Source organism: Erpetoichthys calabaricus, chromosome 9 (assembly GCF_900747795.2).
Source record: "Erpetoichthys calabaricus chromosome 9, fErpCal1.3, whole genome shotgun sequence".
In the NCBI taxonomy this organism is placed as follows: domain Eukaryota; kingdom Metazoa; phylum Chordata; class Cladistia; order Polypteriformes; family Polypteridae; genus Erpetoichthys; species Erpetoichthys calabaricus.
In genome coordinates, this window is record NC_041402.2 from 175,581,624 (window position 1) to 175,607,383 (window position 25,760).

The following is a 25,760-nucleotide window of genomic DNA, read 5'->3' on the forward strand; positions in this document are numbered from 1 at the left end:
TCTTTGGTGGAAACTGCAGAGTGACTTTAAATCATTTTTTTTGGGGGGGTATCTAAAATAAAACAATTTTAAACCTACATATGTGAAATATTTTCTGTTGTAGTCATTTATGATTTTGTGTGGGATCCAGAATGTTATGACATTTTACCATTTGTAAAAAGAACTGTGACCCAGTATCATTAATGGTTGGAGTACCACAAAATAAATCCTGTTCATTGTCATAAGGTAAACTGAGAAAAGTACAAAGTCAAGAAAGAAAGCATGTGGCTCCCTGGCTGATCCCAGTCTGATGATGAAGCTAATGTGAACTATGTGAACCTGGAGAAGGGTAGGGGCAGATTTAGAGGTGATACCGTGGACACTTTAGGATTACGGCTCTGTCAGTTTGGAGGTGGAACACACAAAAGGGGTGAACTGTGCTGCTACAAATAAATCCGATCCCAGCGTATCCCTTCAATTGGCCCTTGTAATGTTGTACCACACTTACACAAAGTTATTCATATGTTGGTGTTATTCTTCGGGTGTGAATTTTCTGGTAGGGAATTTGGCGTCTAGAAATGAAAGAGGAGGGCAGTTGTCAGTCTTGGCTTTTTCTTTCTATTCTTGTGACCAAGGTGGAATCATTTGTATTCAGAGGAAAGATTTGCACTTAAATCAACCAGAAATTAAATGGATTTCTTTAGGGAAATAGTTAAGTAGAGTAGTTGATAATCAAAATTTGAATTCAAGTGTCAAAGTCAAAAATCAAACCAAAAACCTTTTGCACACTGAGCCGCTTTAGTTGTATTAGTCAACGTGAAATGCACATTTCTTGGGGAAAACTGGAGCACCTGGGAAAAAAAACAAAACTTTCACTGACACACACACAGTGATTTTTTGTGGGGGGGGTCAACGCCTGCTTCATGGAGCTATAAGGCCATAGCGGTAACCTCTGTGCCACCACAACTGAATTGTCGAGTCAGATCTGTTGTCACGTATTCTCAACACAACGAAATTATTAACTTGCTTCTCACCCACAGACTAGCGATGGTAGACCCAGACAAGGCTATGCTTTAAACAGCACAACAGAGAAGAATACGGGGGGGGGGGCGTTAGTTATTATGAGGGGCTAGTGATAGACTTGTAGAGGATTTAGAAAATATTCAGACCCCTTCACTTTCTGCACACTTTATTGTGTTGAATGTTGTATATTTAATTTTAAATGAATAAAGGTATAGATCTGCAGTGGGTTGGCACCCTGCACGGGATTGGTTCCTGCCTTGTGCCCTGTGTTGGCTGGGATTGGCTTCAGCAGACCCCCATGACCCTGTGTTCGGATTCAGCAGGTTGGAAAATGGATGGATGGATAAAGGTATAGATTAGGGATGGCTTCGATTTAATAAAACATTAATCACTTGGCCAGCAAGTTTTTTAAAGAAAAATATGGCACAAACATGCTGTAGAGTCGCCTGGACATTTTAACAGTAGCTGTGAAGCAAACAAAGAAAACTCTGCAGGATGTTCAAAATCCCTGACTGGCCCTGTTGCTGACCTTTAATACAAGCTCATTACAAAGGCCCCACATTGAGCTCCTAAGCACCTGCTTCATCTACCTAACTTCCAGAGTTCTGCATGCTTCAACTTCATCTAATGAGTGCAAACCACTACACTGAAAACATCGCAAATGAGGTAATATGCTAAAACATGGCAATTGCTGGGTGTATTATTGAGGAATTTGTGGGACTTTCCAGGTACATTACCAGATAATTCAAGATTAACATTCACAAAGATACACTGGATAAGGATCCTATCCAGACAAAGTCTTGGGTGATGCCAATTGCCAGACACCCTGCAATTTTCCACATAAGACCCCTTCCACATAAGTTCATATAAAAGTGATGCCAAATGCCTGTCATTGTTAGTCTTCTACGCTCTTAAAAATGAAGGTGCCAGAGTTGTTCTTTAGAGCGATGTCATTAGGAAACCGTTTTTGGTTGCTAAAAAAACAATCCACCTGATGGTCCCAGAAACACCCTTTATTTATTTAGATCTGTAACAAGTTTCATACAATGAATAATCATGAATAGATAGTAACAAATCAGTGTAATATCAATGGCTCATCAATAAAAATGGGCTCTCTCTGCATAAAATCACACAGGCTAAATTCAAGTGTATCTGTTACTGTCCTGCTAGTTAGCCTACCATACTGTAAAGATTTCAGTCTTTTTCGTACATATTGGGAAGCTCCTCAAAGCATGAAGAACCAACTTCATATGCAAGAAACCCATCCTGGAATGAAATGGTGGTTTGTCAGGCATTGGAGCTACGAGGAACCACACACCCAGTAGAGAACCATAAAATCCCATTAAATAACCAGGATTTTTAAGAGTATACTTAAGGACTAACTATCAGCACTACTAATGGACATACGGGTATCCTCACAACACATGAAAGCTCAATCAGTTTTGTTTTAGGGTCACTTCTAATCAACAGTGTCTTATTTCTATTATTCGTGTTATAAATATCATGGAGTGACTTCTCAGCTCTGATAACCCTGTGGGCAAGGAAGCAGCTATCTTCACAGACTGGCTGTGCTAATATTTACTTCAACCATTCAAGATGTAAAGACAAAGTATATAAATGTAGAAGCAAATTTATTAAACTGTAAGAAACACCAAATAGAAGAAGATACTGTCTAATAGAAAATATAATAGATAGCAAAGTATACAGTTAGGTCCATAAATATTTGGACCGAGACAACTTTTTTCTAATTTTCGTTCTGTACATTACCACAATTAATTTTAAATGAAACAACTCAGATGCAGTTGAAGTGCAGACTTTCAGCTTTAATTTAGTGGGGTGAACAAAACGATTGCATAAAAATGTGAGGCAACTAAAGCATTTTTTTAACACAATCTCTTCATTTCAGGGGCTCAAAAGTAATTGGACAAATGAAATAACTGGAAATAAAATGTTCATTTCTAATACTTGGCTGAAAACCCTTTGCTGGCAATGACAGCCTGAAGTCTTGAACTCCTGGACATCACCAGATGCTGGGTTTCCTCCTTTTTAATGCTCTGCCAGGCCTTTACTGCAGCGGCTTTCAGTTGCTGTTTGCTTGTGGACCTTTCTGTCTGAAGTTTAGTCTTCAACAAGTGAAATGCACACTCAGTTGGGTTAAGATCAGGTGACTGACTTGGCCATTCAAGAATTTTCCACTTCTTTGCTTTAATAAACTCCTGGGTTGCTTTGGCTGTATGTTTTGGGTCATTGTCCATCTGTATCATGAAACGCCGCCCAATCAATTTGAGTGCATTTAGCTGGATTTGAGCAGACAGTATGTCTCTGAACACCTCAGAATTCATTCGGCTGCTTCTGTCCTGTGTCACATCATCAATAAACACTAGTGTCCCAGTGCCACTGGCAGCCATGCACACCCAAGCCATCACACTGCCTCCACTGTGTTTTACAGATGATGTGGTGTGCTTTGGATAATGAGCTGTTCCACGCCTTTTCCATACTGTTTTCTTGCCATCATTCTGGTAGAGGTTGATCTTGGTTTCATCTGTCCAAAGAATGTTTTTCCAGAACTGTGCTGGCTTTTTTAGATGTTCTTTAGCAAAGTCCCATCTAGCCTTTCTATTCTTGAGGCTTATGAGTGGCTTGCACCTTGCAGTGCACCCTCTGTATTTACTTTCATGCAGTCTTCTCTTTATGGTAGACTTGGATATCGATATGCCTACCCCCTGGAGAGTGTTGTTCACTTGGTTGGCTGTTGTGAAGGGGTTTCTCTTCACCATGGAAATGATTCTGCGATCATCCACCACTGTTGTCTTCCGTGGACATCCAGGTCTTTTTGCGTTGCTGAGTTCACCAGTGCTTGCTTTCTTTCTCAGGATGTACCAAACTGTAGATTTTTCACTCGTAATATTGTAGCAATTTCTCGGATGGGTTTTTTCTGTTTTCGCAGCTTAAGGATGGCTTCTTTCACCTGCATGGAGAGCTACTTTGACCGCATGTTGTCTGTTCACAGCAAAATCTTCCACATGCAAGCACCACACCTCAGATCAACTCCATGCCTTTTATCTGCTTAATTGATAATGACATAACGACGGACTTGCCCACACCTGCCCATGAAATAGCCTTTGAGTCAATTGTCCAATTACTTTTGAGCCCCTGAAATGAAGGGATTGTGTTAAAAAAATGCTTTAGTTGTCTCACATTTTAATGCAATTGTTTTGTTCACCCCACTGAATTAAAGCTGAAAGTCTGCACTTCAACTGCATCTGAGTTGTTTCATTTAAAATTCATTGTGGTAATGTACAGAACCAAAATTAGAAAAAAGTTGTCTCTGTCCAAATATTTATGGACCTAACTGTATACTGTAGTCTTAGAAAAGATTACAAAAAATGTAGCAATGTCAGGAGTGGATGTTGTCCTAGGAGGCGTTTTAATTTAGTGATCAATGTTATTCATAGGTTTTAATTTACAACGTTCAGATAAAATTTACAAACAATTTGGTGTCTGAGGCGAGATATATTTATATTACAGTTTCACAAAGAGTTTCAGGACATGTGACATTACACACATTTGACTGGCTGGCTGGCTGTCCTTATGATACATGTCTCAGTCTTTAAGCTTTTATTCATCTCATACTGCTTTTCCTTTCTCAAGTTATAAACTAATTGAAACAACTTCGGGTCCATATTTAATTTTCATTCTCAGGGTCTATATTAATTGAAACAGCTGCCAGAAGATTATAAATTACTGCAACAACAATTGCCTCTGTAATTTAATTGCTCTTAGGAGTCCTGTAAATTCAGTCCATCCTGCTTCGTTTGAGCAAAATATTAAAACACTAGCTGTGTAAAAAGTCCAGGGTCCTAGAAACTATTGAAATAGTCAGAAAAAAATTGAAATGTAGAGATGTGAGGTAATTGAAAGGAACTACTCTGGGCGTCTCTCTCCTAGGAGGTTTCGTTTTGCTGGTGTGCTCGTCTCGTTTGTGTATTAGCGGCGAGAGGAAAAGTAAAAGGGATACTGTTTTCCCGATGTTAGCGGCTAAGCGTCTCTGTCTTCTTCTGAGGTTTTGTTTTGCTCACGTGCTGACCTCACTTGTGTTATTGGTGTCTAAGCGAGTTTTCTGTTTCCTCAGAGGCGGAGCCCTTAGCCTAACTGCAGCTCTCACTTCCGGACCAGACAGACACACACACTTCCACATGTAGACGTTTATATATAAAATAAGCAGTCAGCAGTTTAAAGAAGAGTTTCCACTGTAGGGCACAGTTTAAAAAAAAATAAATCACAATGAAGCAAAGTACTGGAATTTGTTGGCTTCTGTTTGACCCATTGCTTTGTTTTGTTTTTTTTTACCCAGATCATATTTATGTTTATTTTCTTATTTAAAATTTTTTCATTCTGTGTTTTTTTAACTAGTGTGCGCTGTTTAACTAGTTTCGCCATCTCACATCTGCACAATTTCATTTTAAAACAAGGTTTTGTGCACAGTGCACTGTCCACACTATAAGACTTAAAGGGTTGGTTTAGCCACACTGGGCTCATGGGCCGCGTGCCAAGAATGACGTCAGGCCTGAAGACACGCCCCCATGTGTTAGGAGCATACGCAGTGTTAGGAGCATACGCAGTGTTAGGAGCATACGCAGTGTGTTTGCCGCACGCTGTGCACTGACATTTTTCTGTCTTTGATGCTAAGCAGATGCACTGCTGTGTATCCAAAATAGTGAATTTCAAGGAGAGGCTGGTTATGTTGGTGACAGAGTGATAAATGGAGGGCTGAAAATGATGCAACAAAACAGAAGGAAGACATGCAGAAACATTTGAAAAGCATCTTCTAATCATGTAGGTTCTCCACTCACAAGAACATCACACTAGCACTCCCTTCACTGCTTTAGATCTGACACTCAGGCTTCTTGTCTCACATCCTCTGCTGTGACATTGTTGGTTATGCGACACTGATAGAATACTGTCACTTATTGACTAGGAGGCTATCAATGCAATGATTGAACGTACCGAAACAATGTGCTTTAGTTGTTCATAGCGTGCACTTTACATTGCAGTCCACATGCTGGCTTCACATGTGACTTAAGTCATTTTTACACTCCTAGTCTGTTTGCTTTGTTCTGAATCAGGGAATGATTTGTTATTTTGTTTCAATTTCTAGTTAATTTGGTTGTGTTTCAAAATACAAACTTTCAAGTGAGCTAAACTTATCCATATACAATTCTGTGAGCATGTCTTGGACTTCTTTCATTGGGCAGAAACATTTTTCAGAAGAAAAAATATCATTGAGGGTTTTGCACACAACCAAATTTTCCCTAATTATTTGATTTATTTACCAAACACAGCTCTATGAGCAAAACACATATTATCAAATAACTGGAAAAATATTTTAACAGTATGCATGGTACGAAAATGGCATGTTTCAAGTAGGGGAATATACAGAAGAAGGAAGGCCCTGCTGAGGGCACATACTGAAGTGCTTCAGATTTATGGCACTAAACATGTCATGTGAGTTTTAATTTAACTGTGTGATGTTGCATATTTATCTTGTGATGAACTGGCACCCTGTCCAGGGTTTGTTCCTGCCTTGCACTCTATGCCAGCTGGGATAGGCTCTAGCCCACCCTGCGGCCTTGTCTTGAATAGGCAGGTTAGAAAATCATATGACAGGACGTGTTGCATATTTATTCCCCAGTAACCACCTTATGAACGTTATCTCATTTTAGGTTACATCAGTTCACATGTCTGCTGTGTTAACTCCTATAACTATTTGTTTAATATTGTTCATTATGGAATGTTTGATTAATAATTACTATATGTGTCAAAGTTTTGTATCCACATCTCACCCAAAAAGCGATCACATTAAGAGGAAGTCTTACCTGCATTCTTCATTTTTATGGTGTAAGATTTGGAGGTTATGCAGTGGGCTGGCACCCTGCCTGGGGTTTGTTTCCTGCCTTGCACCCTGTGTTGGCTAGGATTGGCTCCAGCAGACCCCCGTGACCCTGTAGTTAGGATATAAAAATTTTGGTCCAGAATGAAGATGAGTCTTTTTAGATAAGAGCTCAAAGTAGAACTGGCTCAGAAAGGTTGAACTTCTGGACATATAGGATCCAGGCAGGAAGGGGCAGGTCCAGGAAGGCAGACAACGGAAGTAACACCAGTGGTGGAACAGATCAATGTTCTGTTCTGCAGAGGGAACACTGGGCTCTATCAAGCATGTCTGGGTGTGAGAGATCGTTCATGCAGGATGTAGTTCCTCCAACCAAGGAGCCCTCAAACTTATGCTGGGGTGCCCTCCTTAGGTGGCTTCTCTGAGTTATGGAGGAGAAAAGAGATGATATGGTCAAAGCACAAAAGACATAAATTACTTACCTGAAACATAAGGCAATCCAAGCGAATTAAGTCCCAAAATTAAATGGACCAAGGGAGCCATCCTATTCAGAGTGTTACCTTCCCCGGACTGCTAGATGGCAGTCCCCCCTGGGTTGCAGCGGTGCCTCGGACTCCCACAGGGCTTCATGGGAGTTGGAGTTGGGATCCGAGGGTGCCACCAGGGGGTGCTGCAACAGCTGCTGAGCCCTCTTGGGTGGGTTGCTGGAAGTAGGTCAACAAGCACCTGGAGCACTTCCAGGGGCGTTATACAGTAGAGTCTCGCTTATCCGACATAAACGGGCCGGGAAAACGTCGGATAAGCGAAAATGTCGGATAATGGGAGGTGTTAAGAAAAAGCTTATTAAACGTCAAACTATGTTATAATTTTACACATTACGAACCTAGTAATCATGTTTTACAACAAAACAACAGAAAAAATTAACTGAAAAAATTAACTTAGCAACAAAAAATAGACTACGCTCACGCTCGCAATTTGCAGTTCTTGTTGCCGATTGATGTGTTTTTTTTTCGATGGGACGTCGGATAATACAGAATTTTGGATAAGCGAAGGTTGGATAAGCGAGACTCTACTGTAAAAGGAGCCAGCATTCACCACTCTGGGAGCCAGAGTTGGGAGGAGGGAGACGAGGCTTGCCTGGAGGAGAAATGAGAAAGAGAAGAACAAGAAGAGGAGTACTGTGTAGAGGTGTGCTTGTGTTTTGGGAACTGTGTTTGACTTGTGGGGACAAGGAAGGCGTTTCCCATAACTAAAAATAAAAACTCTTGTGTGCTTTGAACCCGTGTCCTATGCTTGTATGTGTCAGGGCTGGCCTTTACAACATAAAGGACATAAAACAAAGATTTAAACCCCAGAGCAGGAACCCTGACTGAAAAATGACCACTTTTTCGTTGACTTGTGTGTTTTGTGCTGACCCCTTTGATTCCTGTTTGCCTGGGAACAGATACAGAGATGTATAAGTGCAGATAGATGGTCAGATTGAGCTGAATCACAAGAACTCATGGGTAATAATTTAGAATAAAAGTGTGAAGACGATCCAAAGTGCACCCATTAGTCACTAACTGCTCAGTTACACAAATGGAGCCATCATTACGGTTTTCTTGCAAATCAGTAAGTGACTAAAAGACATGTGACAGGTAGCCCCTATTCTAAAGTGTTGCCACTCAAATAAACAAAGCTTGTGTCGAGATTTTTCAGCCGTGAGTGAATAACAGAGGCAGTCTAGACAGCTTAAAGTGTGAAAATGAAACGTGAATAGAGACCGCTTGACTGATGATCAATCCTGTCCAATTCAGAAAGGTTGCAAGTTCAAGTTGAATCCTGAACACTTATGAAGCTCAAGCTGCATTGACGCTCTGAGTCTAGAGTGCTCAAGAGTCACTTGAGCCGTGCCCGTTGAGATAAGTTGTAAGCGCAATCTAAATCCTGAGCACTTGTGGTATTCGAGCTGTACCGGTAAGCTTAATGCTCAGGCGGAACCTCAGGCTCAAGCTGAGTTATGGCTACTTCGTGACATTACAACAGTGAATGATTATCAGTCTAAGGGCAATATGCTGCACTGTGAACTGTGGGACTTGTGAGGGTCTGTCAAATACATTTACAGTCTATGAATAAATACAGTGCCTATAAACATCTTCACCTCTTGCAAGTTCTCACATTTTCTTGTTATACAACGTTGAATAACATTGAACTTACAGTCATATGAAAAAATTTGGGAACCCCTCTTAATTCTTTGGATTTTTGTTTCTCATTGGCTGAGTTTTCAAAGTAGCAACTTCCTTTTAATATATGACATGCCTTATGGACACAGTAGTATTTCAGCAGTGCCATTAAGTTTATTGGATTAACAGAAAATATGCAATATGCATCATAACAAAATTAGACAGGTGCATAAATTTGGGCACCCCAACAGAGATATGACACTAATACTTAGTTGAGCCTCCTTTTGCAAATATAACAGACGCCTCCTATAGCCTTTGATGAGTGTCTGGATTCTGGATGGAGGTATTTTTGACCATTCTTCATACAAAATCTCTCCAGTTCAGTTAAATTTGATGGTTGCCAAGCATGGACAGCCTGCTTCAGATCGTCCCATAGATTTTCGATGATATTCAAGTCAGGGGACTGTGATGGCCATTCCAGAACATTGTACTTCTCCCTCTGCATGAACGCCTTTGTAGATTTCAAACTGTGTTTTGGATCATCGTCTTGTTGGAATATCCAACCCCTGCGTAACTTCAATTTTGTGACTGATGCTTGAACATTACCCTGAAGAATTTGTTGATATTGGGTTGAATTCATCTGACCCTCGACTTTAACAAGGGCCCCAGTCCCTGAACTAGCCACACAGTCCCACAGCATGATGGAACCTCCACCAAATTTGACAGTAGGTAGCAGGTGTTTATCTTGGAATGTGGTGTTCTTCTTCCACCATGCAAAGTGCTTTTTGTTATGACCAAATAACTCAATTTTTTTCTCATCAGTCCAAAGTAATTTGTTCCAAAATGAATCTGGCTTGTCTAAATGTGCATTTGCATAAAACAAGCGATTCTGTTTGTGGCGTGAGTGCAGAAAGGGCTTCTTTCTCATCACCCTGCCATACAGATGTTCTTTGTGCAAATTGCGCTGAATTGTAGAACGATGTACAGATACACCATCTGGAGCAAGATGTTCTTGCAGGTCTTTGGAGGTGATCTGTGGATTGTCTGTAACCATTCTCACAATCCTGCACATATGCCACTCCTGTATTTTTATTGGCCTGCCAGACCTGCTGGGTTTAACAGCAACTGTGCCTGTGGCCTTTCATTTCCTGATTAGATTCCTTACAGTTGAAACTGACAGTTTAAACCTCTGAGATGGCTTTTTGTAGCCTTCCCCTAAACCATGAGACTCAACAATCTTTGTTTTCAGATCTTTTGAGAGTTGCTTTGAGGATCCCATGCTGTCACTCTTCAGAGGAGAGTCAAAGGGAAGCACATCTTGCAATTGACCACCTTAAATCCCTTTATATCTCATGACTGGACACACCTGTCCATGAAGTTCATGGCTTAACGAGCTCATCCAACCAATTTGGTGTTGTAAGTAATCAGCATTTAGCAGTGACAGGCATTCAAATCAGCAAAATGACAAGGGGACCCACATTTGTGCACAGACAATTTTTCACATTTGATTTAATTTCATACAACTAAATACTGCTTCACTAAAAATCTTTGATCGGAAAACACCCCAGTACTCGGATGTTCCTAGGAAATGAAAGACTTACCACTGTTATCTTTTGTGTTGAAAGGAGAGTCAATTATTATGCAGGCTGAGAGGGGTTCCCAAACTTTTTCATATGACTGTAATTAGGCTTTTTTAACTCTGACCAACAGAAAAAGACCCTTTAATGTCAAAGAGAAAACATACAGTATCTCTGCAAAATGGGCTAAATTGATTATAAATATAAAAAAACAGATATCTGATCACATTGGTCTTCACTTCAAGTCAGTATTTAGCAGATGTACCTTTGGCAGCCATGACAGCTTTGATTCTGTGAGCTCAGATCTCTCTGTCAGCTTTACACGTCTGGACACTACTGTTTTTCCCCATTCTTCTTTGTAAAACTGCTCAAGCTCTGCCAGGTGCCATATTGATCCTGACTGCATTTCACAAGCCTAGCCACAAATTCTCAGTTAGACTGAGGTTTGAACTCCAACTCGGCCGCTCCAGGGCTTTCATTAACTTTGTTGTTTTTAGTTATTTCTGCGTCACTTTGGCTTTATGCTTGTAGTTGCTGTTTTGCTGAAAAAAAAGCGGCAGAATTTTTGTAGACTTCATCAGGTTTTCCTCCAGAACTGTTTTATATTCTTGTATTTTGCTGCATTCATTACACCCTGACAAGCCTTCCAGGGCCTGCTGGAGAGAAGGATCCCCACAGCCTGATGCCGCCACCATCATGCTATACAGTAAGGATGGTGTGTTTTTGGTAATGTGCAGTATTCAAACATGGCATTCAGTTTTGTTGCCAAAAAGCTCCATATATATATATTATAGAACCTTTCTTCATCTGACTTCAAACCAAGCCAAGATGTGCATTATTTTTCTCTTTGCTACCATAAAGTTGCGACTACTTAAGCACCCGAATAGCAGTTGTCTGTACAGTCTCTCCAGTCTCATCTGCTATCGCTTGTAAATCCTTTAGAGTTCTCTGAGCTCTCTCGGTGGCCTCCCTCACTTGTCGTCTTCTTACAGGTGCTGTGGATGGCCTGCTCCAGGCAGATTTCCAGCGCTGCCATATTTATTCCATCTTTTCATGACTGACTTAACTGGACTCCTAGGGATATTCAGTGACTTGGATATTTCCTTTTCTCCATCCCTTGACTTGTGCTTTTCAATCCCCTTTTTCACTGAGATGCCTGGAGTGTTGTATTGTCTTCATTGTGTAGCTTAGCCCACCATTCTGACCCACCACAAGTTGTTCCTTCCAAATATAGGAGAATTTAGACTACAATCAAACAAGACCCCTGACAGGTGACCTACATTGAACAAATTCTGGGACTTCTAACGCCAATGGGCTGCACCAGTAATGATTTGGTGGTGTCATATTAAAGGGGGTGAATACTTATCATTAATTTAGGTCATTCTGCAGAGATCTGTTTTCATCTTGACATTAAAGAATCTTTAATCTAAAGAAACACTGTGATTCAGTGCTGTGTAACAATAAAATATGAAAACATCCAAAGAGGTGAATAAGTCCTTACAATAAATAATGTAGTATAATATAAATTACCAAAAATAAATTTTAAGTGCTATTATTCCTATAGGGAAGAATAAAAGATGATATTATTCAGCTACAGACCTACCAAGAGACCAGCAGAAATGGAGTCATTACTTATTTGGATGGTAACATCCTCCCTAATGCTGTGACCCAGTTTTTGGCTGACTGTGAGCCTAGCTCTGTGTGCATGAGTTTTAACAGTAGCCCACCTTTGAGCTTTCCTTGGTATGATAATTTCTTACTGCTGTGATATGAGATTTTGCATATAAGTTGATAAATATTTTATATGAATTTATTTGTAACTTAGGCAAAGCAATGTAATCCATCCATCCATCCATTTTCTAACCCGCTGAATCCGAACACAGGGTCAGGGGGATCTGCTGGAGCCAATCCCAGCCAACACAGGGCACAAGGCAGGAAACAATCCTGGGCAGGGTGCCAACCCACCGCAGAACACACACAAACACACCCACACACCAAGCACACACTAGGGCCAATGTAGAATCGCCAATCCACCTAACCTCCATGTCTTTGGACTGTGGGAGGAAACCGGAGCGCCCGGAGGAAACCCACGCAGACACGGGGAGAACATGCAAACTCCACGCAGGGAGGACCCGGGAAGCAAACCCAGGTCCCCAGATCACCCAACTGCGAGGCAGCAGCGCTACCCACTGCGCCACCGTGCCGCCCAAGCAATGTAATATTAGTGTTAAATTAGTGTGAAGCATTCATGTTTACAACCCCAATTTCAGGAATGGGTATCTTTGAATTTTACGACAAAGTTGGGGGGAAGTGCCTTAAACAAGTTTGGCTAATGTTTCTCTGAAGTCTCTCAGTCAACCCCCATAGGAAAGTCAGGCTGCCTAACTGGCAAACTTTAGCTCAACAAATGGTTTTGGGGACAAGTGTGAAGGTGTTCTATTCCCCCGTTGGTCTGAAGTATGGCTGTTTTGAACTGGCTTGTATCAGAAGCCTTTAAGTACTATGACACCCTATTGGCTCTGGGGGATGAACAGAGAATCTATAAATTTGCTCACTCCCTCACTCACTCTCTCTTACCAAATGATGAAGGAGCAGCTCACACACACCATGAACTGAAAAAGACAAGACAATGAAGAGCACAGCTCGGCAGCCATATTGAGACAGGCATGCGGCCTGTTCTGAAGAAAGCTGACCACAAATGATGCCTTAACTAGAGACGTTTTAAGTAACTAACAAGTCTATGTGCCGCCTGAAACTACACATCACCATTTAATCAGGTTGTATGGTTGCCAATATTCATATGTACTTTGCATATTGTTATTATGTATGAATATTATCAATAATACATTGTTTAAATTGTAACTAAACTCCTGCTTGTCTTTCACTACACCTAATTGCCTGAGGTTACAGATGTAGGAGGGAAGGTGGGGAGAAGTTATATACTATAATACCTTATAAACAGTGGTAAGTCTGTGAGATTTGAGGCATTCTGATAAAGGCTACTTATTAATAATACAAAAGGGGAAAGTAGAATAAAATATTACTCTACCAAGACAAAACACTTACCACTCCCATTTGGTGGCTGGCCACTAAATGCAGCTGTTCAAAGAATTACATTGGTTCAGGAATCGTCACCATTTCCAGACGATGAAGACACTAAAAGGACACAATGCAGAAGTGCAATCTAAATCTTTTCATGAAGAGACCACAGAGTGAACTTCATTCACTCAGGACATGGTGAGCTTGTGATTTAGTGTAAGGTGGTTGTTAAAGGTACAGGGCGTGACAGGAGTGCTTCATAAACACTTCACCTTTGCCGTACTCTGCTAAATGAACAGGGAGTGTTAGATAAGTGATTGGGTCACCGCACCTTTTCTGATCTGACCACTGGCTACGTTTTGACATTTAATTTGTAGTTATCGGAATCCTGGCTTCAATATTGAGGACACCATGTGTATTGGTATAAAGTAAAGCCATATGAAAATTTTAATGTTCTAAACTCACAATACGGAACTGTCATTTAAACAACATATAAAATAAGAATTTGGGCTGCAAATACAAGTCAAAATGTGAACTACAGTATGTTAACGAACTAACACTGATTAACCTGCCAGCAATATGGACACCTGAGTAGATAACAAATAATTAGAAAACCTGGACATTTTAACTTTATTTATACTGAGTCACCTTAAACTTTTAAACTCTGAATTCTTTAATGCCATGTTAAACACACTCTGTGTATATTTTTAATGGCTGCTATAAATTGTTTGTATTGAATTAAACCTTGTATCGTTTCATTCATTCTTTTAGAATCTAAAACAGATTGTTAATTTATTAGACCTGGGCTAATTGGGATCCGAGAGAAAGGCAAACACTTATTGACTATTTTTGTTATCCTTGTTAATATGACATGATGTTAGGCCTTTAGATAGATAGATAGATAGATAGATAGATACTTTATTAATCCCCAAGGGGAAATTCACATACTCCAGCATCAGCATACTGATAAATACAATATTAATTAAAGAGTGATAAAAACAGAGTGCAAGTTAAAAAGTGCAAGGTGGAGAGTGCGTGGCAGGTATAACAGTCAATAACTTTGTATAATGTTACTGTTTACCCCGCCAGTGGAATTGAAGAGTCGCATAGTGTGAGGGAGGAAAGATCTCCTCAGTCTGTCAGTGGAGCAGGACAGTGACAGCAGTCTGTTGCTGAAGATGCTCCTATGTCTGGAGATGATACTGTTCAGTGGATGCTGTGGATTCTCCATGATTAGGAGCCTGCTGAGCGCCTGTCGCTCTGCCACAGATGTCAAACTGTCCAGCTCCATAGGTTTGGGGTGCGTACTGAGAACAAATGGCAGGCAGGCATGGCGGAGCAGGTGAGAGAAAAGCATGGAGAAGAGCCCAATGAAACTGACATGGACCTCTGCGGACTGCTTTTGCTTTATAATCATACTCATTTTAAACTGTCTGATTGGGTCAAGGTATAGTGATAAGAGCATCAGATGTGGGTGATTGTCATATTTCCACAGGGGTTACAAGCTTTTCCAATAGTAGAGCATGGTGAGTAGGCACCTGCTTTGGTGATTGGCGCAGGTGTAGCTTGATCATTTGGTTTGTTAATGCTGAGCTAATCTCTCTATTATATGAAAAACAAGATGAGACCCGTTCAGAGAGACGAGACGTGACTTTTTCAGAGAGACACTTTCACGTCCAGTGAGACGAGACTTTGTGCCAAGAGATTTAACCACTCCCGGGGACAGAAATAAAAGACAAAAGAGTAGATGACAAAGTAGAACGTCGTAATGAATTCAAAAACGTTGGCGCGATACACATGCAGAGCAGGGTAGAGATAATGGAGGAAGAAAAATCTGAAAGTCTCAAAAAAATGATAGTAAAGATCGCATTAGCGCAAACAAACAGAAAATATTACTCTGTGAAATAATGGAACATTGAAAAGAGATAGTGTTTGAGGATGTCTGGGGGAGAAGAGAGACAAGGCAGTGAGACAAAAGGATGTTCGAAGCACTGCACGAAATACAGATCACGCGGCATGGCAGCAGCAGAAAGCCAGCAGCTGATCGAGCAAAGAGGAGGTAAAAAAAAAATGTATTTGTTTCCCATTGTATAAACGTTTAAGAGGGGTTTCGGAGGAGCGACCGCGTCTCCTTGGGGTGTGTTCAGCCCCCCTCTTCACAATGACGCATAGCACTGGGGGGGGAGGAGGGGTTGGCAAGCAAAGCGAGCAGTGGGCGGAGCCCCCTAGTAATAATAATAATAATAATTCTACGCATTTATATGCCATTTTTCTCACTACTCAAAACTCTTTACATAGTGAGTGGGAAACCACTTCAGCTGCCTTTAATGTGCAGTATTCACCTGGATGATGTGACGGCAGCGATTTTGCAGCAATACACTCACCACACATGAGCTATTTAGTGTTAAAGTGGTGAGAGACAGAGTCTTTTAGAGACTGGGGGTATTTAGGGGGGATGAATGACTAGGCCATGGTGGGTAATTTAGCCAGGACATCAGAATACACCCTGCTCTTTACGAAGGATACCCAGGGATCTTTTGTGACCAAAGAGAGTCAGGACCTCGGTTTTACATGTAATTCAAAGGACAGCACTATTTTTACAGCACAGTGTGCTGTCACTGCACTGGGGCATTGAGATCCACTCACAGACCACAGGGTAAGTGCCCCCTACTGGCCTCACCAACACTAATAAGTAAATCAGTCAGACATTTTCTAACCTGCTTAGTCCTGAACAGGGTCACAGGGGGTGTTGGAACCTATCCTAGCTGGCACAGGACGAAGGCAAGCCCAAACCCTGGATAGGATGCCAGTCCACATCAGGAACTGGTAAGTCTCTTTTCTTAAAGCATCTGTCAGATAAGACTGTAAACGGGTGGCGCTATAAACTGGCTATATTAAGGTAAAATTCCATAACAGTAAACCATGGTATCATGTAGCTGAAGTGCAAGTGGCTTTTAGCTTTAGGTGGCCTGATGTGCTGTGGTGGGCTGGCACCCTACCTCGGCATTTGTTCCTGCCTTGCGCCCAGTGTTGGCTGGGATTGGCTCTGGCAGACCCCCGTGACCCTGTAGTTAGGATATAGCGGTTTGGATAATGGATGGATGGCCTGATGTGATGTGCCCAGACACTTTAGTCTACTTCTAAAGTGTATGGACATATCATATCAAGCAGGACATTGGAACAAAAATTTTCTAATTCTTCCTTTTTTCTTGTATAAAAATGAAATAAAGGGAGAGACATTGTGTTTCTTGACCAGAAAGCAGGCCCTGTTCTGTGGTGTTGGTTGTTTTTTTTAATGTTCTTAAAATGCTGTAAATAGACTGCAGAATGGTTGTCTCAGTCTAGCTTGTAACGTACGGTGAAAAAAAAAAACTAGAGTCTTTTGTTCATCTTCAGCTTTGGCACAAAGTTCTGGTGACAGTTTCGGTAGCACACACCTTTTTTCATGTCTCTGGTGACTCTTCCTGTGAAGTCAGTAGACAGATTGGGAGAGCATGGGGAATCATGAGGTCACTGGAAAGGGATGTGTGGCGCTCCCGCTATCTATACAAAAGGACGAAGGTCCAAGTCTTCAGAGTCCTGGTGCTTCCTGTCTTACTATACAGTTGTGAGACATGGACGCTATCCAGTGACCTGAGATGAAGACTGGACTCCTTTGGTACTGTGTCTCTCCTTTGGTACCGTTGGTTTGACTTTGTGTCGAATGAGCGGTTGCTCATGGAGTCCCAAATGAGGCACATTGTGAGGGAGCGTCAGTTACGGCACTACGGCCATGTGGCGCGTTTCCCCATGGGTGATCTGGCTCATAAGATCCTCATTGTTGGGGACCCAAGTGGCTGGACCAGGCCAAGGGGTCACCCACGTAACACCTGGCTGCGGAAGATAGAGGGTCATTTCCGGAGGGTAGGACTGGACCGCGTATCTGCCTGGGGGGGTTGCCAACCGGGATCCCGAGCTGTTTCGATGTGTAGTGGGTGCGGCAACACACTGTACCAGTGCATGCTTCCCAACTTGACTTGACTTGACACCTTTTTTCAGGTTTTTCACTTTTTCAAACTGGAAAACTAAACTCAAAATGGTGTGTAATTGCTATGCTGTAGTATTTGGACCTCTGTTCAGCTCCGGGTGCCTTCTGTGTAGAATTTTCACATCTTCCTCATGTTCATGTGGGCTTTTCTCATGTGGTCCAAAACAGACTAATAGGTGGAGCAGCAACTCCTAAACTTGCCCAGACTCAAAGCGCTTCTAAATGAGCTGCTTGGTGCTTAGAGAGGCTCGACTTGGTTTAAAAAAAAAAAACATTAAATGGAGGACCATGTTTTAATCTGAGAAGTAAATGATAACAGTGCAGAAAAGGAGGACACCCCAGTCTTAGCCAGTCATTCTTTATTTAGTAAAGCTCCTTTTAGCACCACAATGTCAAGCAAGCAACAACACTGCAAGATATTTAAAGACAATGAAAGTACAATAGGGCACAGCAGATAGAAGGAGTGCACTAATGTGTCAATACGATAAGGTTTCACAGGTTCAAAAGTTAGAGGACAAATTTAAAGTCAGCCATTAATAGCAAGGACAACAGTCTTACAGTACATAAAAACCACTTGTTAATCTCTGTTTCAACACTGGGTTTTAAGGAAACACTTAGGCAGGCGGGCTCACAGAGGAGGCACTACATAGCTGAATGATCTTTATGAAGCACTTTTAACAGAGTCGCACACCGCAGCTTACCTACAAGCACCCATATATACTATACTGTTCCATAGCACCTTCAAGGAGGGCACCTTCATGTGCTCAGATTTGTGCTAGGCTAGTGACACTTTGGTAGTGTATACAGCATCTCTTGCTGGATGTAGCACCATCATATCAACGTCAGCTGCATGCACCGTCAGATAGCACCTTGATTAACACACCGACCCACATCTTCTCGTTCTACGTGGCTCTATCAGTACAGAGATAGTGTACGATTGTCATTAATATGGCTGGAAGTGGTCCACTCTGAGTCACTCAGTGAGCAACTGGCCAGATTTAAAATGGCCACCTTTGTGTCAAACACTCTCTTTTACATACAGTGTCATGATGTTGTGTAAATGGCAGCATAGGTTAGAGGCATCACATCCTGCATTCAGTACCCCTGTAATGCCAAGTGTTTTGTCACAGTGCACTGTTGAGGAGTTAAAATGAGATGCACCATTTTCATTTAGCTTGTCGTCATCTTCATGGATATGAGGCCAGTAGTCCACTCTGTCATATAGCACCTTTAATAAGGACCTTAACACAAATAGCACCTTTAAAAAAGGGATGTTATCATTTTTATGCAGCCCCTCCATATAGCACCTTTAACAAAGGAGAGCGCAAAATGGAATGCGCTTCATTGGCACAGTAAGACGCTGCCTGATCTGCATGCACACCTCCATGTTGACAGCACATATAGCGATGCATAGTAAGATATTTGGGGTGCACACCACGTCATGAAGCACCAGGACATAACACAAAAGCAGTTTTCATTTATAAAATATGATAACCCACATTTTTAACCCCACTTAATCTAATTCAGAACCCATCTCAGTAGCAGTGGGCAGCAGGGTGCCAGATAATGGCAGGGCTCACTCACACATAATATATGTTTGTGTATATCTGGTATCACAGCTGGGGTGGACCTCATTGCCTTAACCTAGCTAGGAGTCCATTGTAATCAAAAATCAGAAGGGATTTTTGATTTTGATTTTCGATTGGATATACTTTACTAATCCCTGAGGGGATTTTTTTTCGCATGACCTTTGGAGGGCTTAGAGCACAGGGTTAGCCATTCTATAGCACTCCTGGAGCAATTTTTCAGGTTATTGGCCTTGTTCAAATTTGTTCAGAATCCTGGTCTAGGATGAGGCCATTAGGGATGGGCACTATGGGTGTATCAGCATCCTGACTGGGATGGTTAATGTTCCCTTTCCTGGTCAGAAGGCCAAAACAGGAGAGGCCAGCAGGATGCTGGGACTTGAAACTACAGTACATCGGGTGGGAGCAAATCATCTTGGTGAGGTCCCATTTGGACACCTGTGGGCAGTTTGGGAATTGTAGTCCCTAATGGCAGCCTTGTTGTGGTCTGTGAGAGCTGTCGGGAAAGGCTCAAGATTCAAGATTTCATTATTTGTCACATACACAGTTTTACACGTTATGCATGTACAACATGCAGTGAAATGTCAACGTGGTCCACTACACAGGTTATGCAAAATAAAGTAAAAAGATGAGAAATACAGAGAAACAGAAGCAGTCCTTGCGAGGTTCTGCCTGACTTGGGAAGTGCTTCATGGAGAGGCCTTATTGTCACACCAGAAGTACTCCCCGTTCCGCCTTGTACCACCTCACCCAAGGGGTTGGAGTCAAGGGAAGAGGAAGAGGAGGATGACAAAACCCACCTGTGGGGCAGTGGAGTTTAAAGAAAAGAAAGCATAAAAGAAGAAACCTGCTTTTGTAAGGTATAAAAAGAAAATAAATACAAGTCTTTTTAAAACCAGGACAGTTGTGAGTACGGCTATGTCTTGAGTTTGGGGGTCTGAGACCCCCTGTAGCAGTATTACAATACAATACAATTTATTTTTGTATAGCCCAAAATCACACAAGAAGTGCCGCAATGGGCTTTAACAGGTCCTGCCTCTTGACAGCCCCCCAGCCTTGACTCTCTAAGAAGACAAGGAAAAACTCCCAAAAAAACCCCCTGTGTACTGAGAAGAGAAACAGAATAGGTGAGGGTTAGTATCAAATTATAACTATCATGATACTTATGTTTTAGTGATAATGACTAACAACAGAGATGCGTCTGTATAGTTAATCAGCAGCTCTAGTCAGGGTGTGCTAAACTGAAGTAGTGAGTCTTCAGCCAGGATTTAAAAGCTGAGACCAAAGGGGCATCTCTTATAGTAGCAGGCAGACCAGTCTACAGTTTAGGGGCCCTGTAACTAAAAGTTCGACCTCCCATTGTTATTTTATTAATTCTTGGAATCCTAAGCAGACTTAGATATATAATATACAATACACGTATATAAAATACACACACAGTTACAGTATATATATTTATAATATAGATTCAAATGAGATGCAAGATAAAGTAGCCTCATAGCCCTTGGGGTGCCACTTTTATGAAATGTGTAAATATTATATGCAATATATAGCACCTTTAGTGTTGAAAATTATTTGGTGTATAATTCACACCAAAATATTGTATTCATGTTGTTTTGTGGAATTTTATGCTTGCATTCTTTATTCAGTGCTTCAAAGTGGTGGTGTCTGTGAAAGGTGCTATATACAAGAAAAATGAATTGATTGCTGTTACATATCAATCCTTGTTTTCGATTTAAGTCTGATGTACATGACCAAATATAAGATACCTACGCGCACGAAGCAGCCTGATCATATTTATAATAACAACACCAGCAATATGATTTATTTATGTTATGTTATACGCAGTGTGAATGCACATGAACTGCACAGCACGCACGCACACACATTATTAGCAAACTGGTAGCAGATGCAGGGCACACACTTTCACACCCACTGACGTATTAATTTTCAGCATTCATATATCTGTGCTGTTATTGGACCTACTAGTTCCATAACAGGCGAGGGAGAGCATTTACAGACAACATGTTGCTCATAATAAGAAACCGCCCCAGATGAGACCATCTAAGGGGTTTTGCTTACCATTCAAGCTCCCACTTGGACAATTTAGTGCCTCCATTTCAGCTAACATGCACATCTTTAGGATGTGAGAGGAAACTGGAGTAAGTAAAATTTAAAAAACAAAAAACTCTTACAGACATGAGTTGAATATGCTTGTCTCTAAAGGCGGTGACCGGGTCAGATATCAATCCCAGATCCCTAGAGGTATAATCACCATCACGGCATAATAAATTGTAAATTTTTGTAGCTGGCCGATTAGAGAAATTTGTCTATTCAGCAACTAAATAAATACTATGTAACCTGAGGATGGCTCATATAAATAGAATAACAAATGACTCTTACGTCTTTTTAATTGATTTTCGTGTGTCTGTATTTCTGTCTCAGAGTGTACACACGCATCATCTTGCACATAACACAGCACCCTTACTCATACACTTCAGATTTATAAAAGTGTGGCTTTTTGCTGGTATGTATTATATTGGTGTAACATATACAGCATTTATCTAGCACCTTTAGTTGGGACATAGAAACGAAACATTGTTTGCATATGCAGTAAAATCTTACCTCTGTAATTAGTACCATAAGAATAAATGGGAAAAGAGCTGAAAAGTAGCCCACCATACACACCCCAAACACACTGTACACAAACCATGTTGTCAAGGCTCAGTGATGAAGACATCTTGAAGGTTTTGAAAGCGTTGCTCTCGGTTTTGTTTCACTGACCCAGAATTGTGTGGCCGCCCCAGAATGGGCATCAATGCGTTCCAGGATAGCTGATCACGCTCACCAAGTGGCAGTGCATTTGAGTCCAAGTCCGCAGCCCACTGTGACTGCATTTGTCAAAGGAAAGCTAGAGAGCTGGCACTCCCAAAATCAGAAAGCACAATCTTTTTATTTAGTAGAGTCATTCTTGGCTATTTCAGGTTCACTGCTCCTCCTGAAAACAGTCGTCTCGGCTGCTTGAGTCCTCTGAAAGCACCTTTATTTCCTTTTATGCTGCCCTCTCTTTAAATCCTCAGAAATAGCAGACACTGGCTGGATACTCACTGTCCTTGGATTCTCTGGATGAAGGATTAGACTCTGTAGTTGCCAGACCTGAGCTGTATATCCAGTGGGCCGAGGCTGTACCTCAAAAGTCACTATAAAAGGTCTCTATGGCTATTGTGTCTGATGCTCGGTGTAAGAGCAAGAATTAGAAATCAGTCAACAGTGGTTCAAATGAAATCCCATGTCACTTAAGGCAAATGGAATTAAATTGTTGACCAATAATTAGCCTCCTTGCATGCTGGGTGTTGGAGGTTGTTCTTGGTTGGTTGGGACACAAAGTTCACATTATACACTTCCACTCTTCTTCATCTCCCTGACTTTCCATACCTCTGGGTTTTTGGTTTTGTGTACTTCTATATCTCCAGGTCTTTGGGTCATTGTGCTTCTGGGTCTCCAAATCACTGAATTATCGGCTGCCCGGATGTCCTGGTTTCTGAGTATCCATATCTCCTGGTTTTCAGATCGAAGAGTCCCCTGGTCTTTAGCTTTCAAGGCCTCCTGGTTTTGGGGTTTTTGGACAACTGGGTTTCTGGGCTTCCAGATTGCTTGTTCCTGAGAGTCTGGATGTGCCAATCTTTCATGCTTCATGGCCTCTGGTTCTCTACGCCTCCAGATCTCGGTGTCTTTGGGACATGATGCCTCTGGATTTCTAGGTCTCCAGATTTCTAGGTCTTTAGATCTCTGAGCTTCATGATCTTCTGTTTTTTGGTTATCCAGGCTTTTGGGTCTCTTAGTCTCCAGAATACTTGACAGTAAGATCTTTAATGTCCCTGGTCCTAGTCCAAGAATTTTCAGAAGTCAGTTTTAGGTTCTTGAAATTCCAGATGTTAGGTGGTCTGAGATGTTAAGCCTCCTGGATTGAGTCTGTGGAATACTGGATCTCTTAATCTCCCTAGGTTCCCAAGATTACAGAACCTTAGGCATCACTTCTTTCATTCAGTTCTGGAAGTTCTTGGACTCTGGACTATCAGGGTTCTGTCTGTTCAAGTCTGTGGTCCATGGGTCTCTGGTTCATCATCTGCTGTAAGTTGCCTCCCCCCTCATTGCCTTGAGTGCTAAGCTCTGTGTCTCCTTGCAGGGCGCAGCTCGCTGTATATCATCCTCTCCACTGGCGGTATATTTCTCCTCATCACCCTGGTGACCGTATGTGCTTGCTGGAAGCCGTCCAAAAAGTAAGAGCTTTCTTTTGTTTCTCCCCTCTTTGCTTTTGCAGATCCTCTCGCTGCAGTCGCTCTGGTGGAGCACAAACGGCCAGCAATGAAGAATTGAGATGTCAGGTTACTTGAAGGGGAAGCTTTTGGGAATACAGAAAGTGTGTCCCAGTTAGCGGTACAGCTTAGGGAAGCCTGAAGTGATGCTGTTAGGACTTCAACTCCTTTTCCAGGGCCATTCAGTGAGGCAAAAATCATCCAGTAAAGCTCTTGGAGGAGGACACGTGAACGAGAGCCACTGTTGAGATGCCGCGGGGGCTCAGATTTTTGTCATAATCCATGACATTCCACCCTGCTTCACAGGGAATGAAGGCTTTTTTGAAGGCTGAGGTATCCCTACTTCGCTCTTGCTTCTTTCCTTGTCTCAGTGCACATTGTCAGGAGAAAAGCATCGGCAGTTAAGAGTACTGCAGTGCAAAGCACTCTGGGTAAATTGGAGATGGTGTCAAGCAGCACACTGTGAAGAAGTGCTGCACGCTGCAGATTGAAGCTGTGGCGGAAAACAGGAAGCCGTCTGCATCATTGGTGTTGCAGCGGACAGATAAGCGAAACACTGTCTGTATCAGGTCATTGCCATGGGGCATCTGGGAAGGGAAAAGGCCGTACAAATTGATCACTCCTTTTATGACAGCATTGGCTCAGCTCAGGCACTCTTTTTTTTTTGCTTCAGTGAAAAAGAAGTGTCTATCAAATGATGGCAGCAGAGAGATTTAATCAGAAGGATTTTTTTCATGGTGCCCTGGTGGATTACAGTTCCCAAATGAGAATTTTCTGGTGCCAGTGCAAAACTGCGACATTCCTCCCCCTCCTCAAATTCCAAGGTTGGACGCTCCTCCATCGCTGCCTGCTGTGTGAGTTTATTTTTTTAGTGTTCCACAGTGACAAAAGAATGACTCCTAAAAATGCAGCGTAATTGACAAATCCTTGATATTCGTGGGAGGGGTAGTGGTCTGCAATATCAGAATTTATTTCTCTGTAAATAGCACTGTCGGAAATTAAAAAGCACTTTAGAATAAGTGGACATATTTCATTAGCTGCGATTTATCAAAAACATTTAAATGGTAACACAAAGCACTCTAGCTGTTCTTACACACTGAAAAACTTGACAAATCAAAGGCAATAGCCCCCCGACCCCCACCATCTCGATTGTCACAACTGTCATGTAGATTTGCTTCTAAAAAAACAGCGATGTACAATAAGAAGACAAATCCCAAAAACTGCAACTTAAACAGGGCAAAGTTCTTTAATGAATAAATTTGAGCAAACAAGCATTTGCGGAGTGGTGGCTCTGAGGCTGGAGATCTGTGCTGGTATCCAGAAGGTTGCCGGTTCGAATCCCTGTCACTGCCAAAAGAGATCCTACTCTGCTGGGCCTTTGAGCAAGACCCTTAACCTGTAATTGCTCCAGGGGCGCTGTACAATGGCTGACCCTGTGCTCTGACCCCAAGGGGTATGCGAAAACTAACAAATTCCTAATACAAGAAATTGTATAAGGCGAAATAAAGAACACAAAAAAAATATGAAGACTGCTAGAGCAGGGGCACAATGAATCACAAGGTTAGACAGATAGTCGCCAGCCTCCATTCATTGTCATCTTTCCCTTTAATCACACTTGTAGTCACAAGTCAGTTCCTATTTTCAAAATGGATCCTGCTATAATTTAGCATAGTATTCTTTTCCAATGTTACCTTTGTGAGTTCAATCTTGAAATACATGTCAGTGTTTTGTGACCTAACCTGTGCCCATCCCAGTGGCATCAAGTGTAAGACAGGAACCAAAATGGATTGTGGGAGGCAGTCCAATGCAGAATGCAGTTACTCATATGGCGGAGTGGTGGCTCTGAGGCTAGGGATCTGCACTGGCAATCGGAAGGTTGCCGGTTCGAATCCCATAAATGCCAATAGGGACTCTGCTCTGTTGGGCCCTTCATCAAGGTCCTTAACCTGCAATTGCTGAGCGCTTTGAGTAGTGAGAAAAGCGCTATATAAATGCAAAGAATTATTATTATTATTATTATTATATGCTCACATGGGGCCAATTTGAAATAGCCAGTGTGGGAACCAGCCCAGACACAGACAGGCAGACACTGATGGTTCAATCCCAAACACATGTTTATTCTTATTTACAAGTGAATATCCAACCGCACACAAGCACCCTC

The 25,760-nt window shown here is 41.8% G+C and overlaps 1 protein-coding gene across 1 annotated transcript in view; it reads left to right on the plus strand.

Moving 5' to 3' along the window:
• The window catches only part of hepacama (hepatic and glial cell adhesion molecule a), a 77,416-nt gene that overhangs the window by 26,103 nt on the left and 25,553 nt on the right, over positions 1–25,760 (plus strand). The window contains exon 4 of the mRNA XM_028810439.2: positions 23,470–23,563. Within this exon, the coding sequence (XP_028666272.1) occupies positions 23,470–23,563 (94 nt within the window). The remainder of the gene's footprint in view (positions 1–23,469; positions 23,564–25,760) is intronic.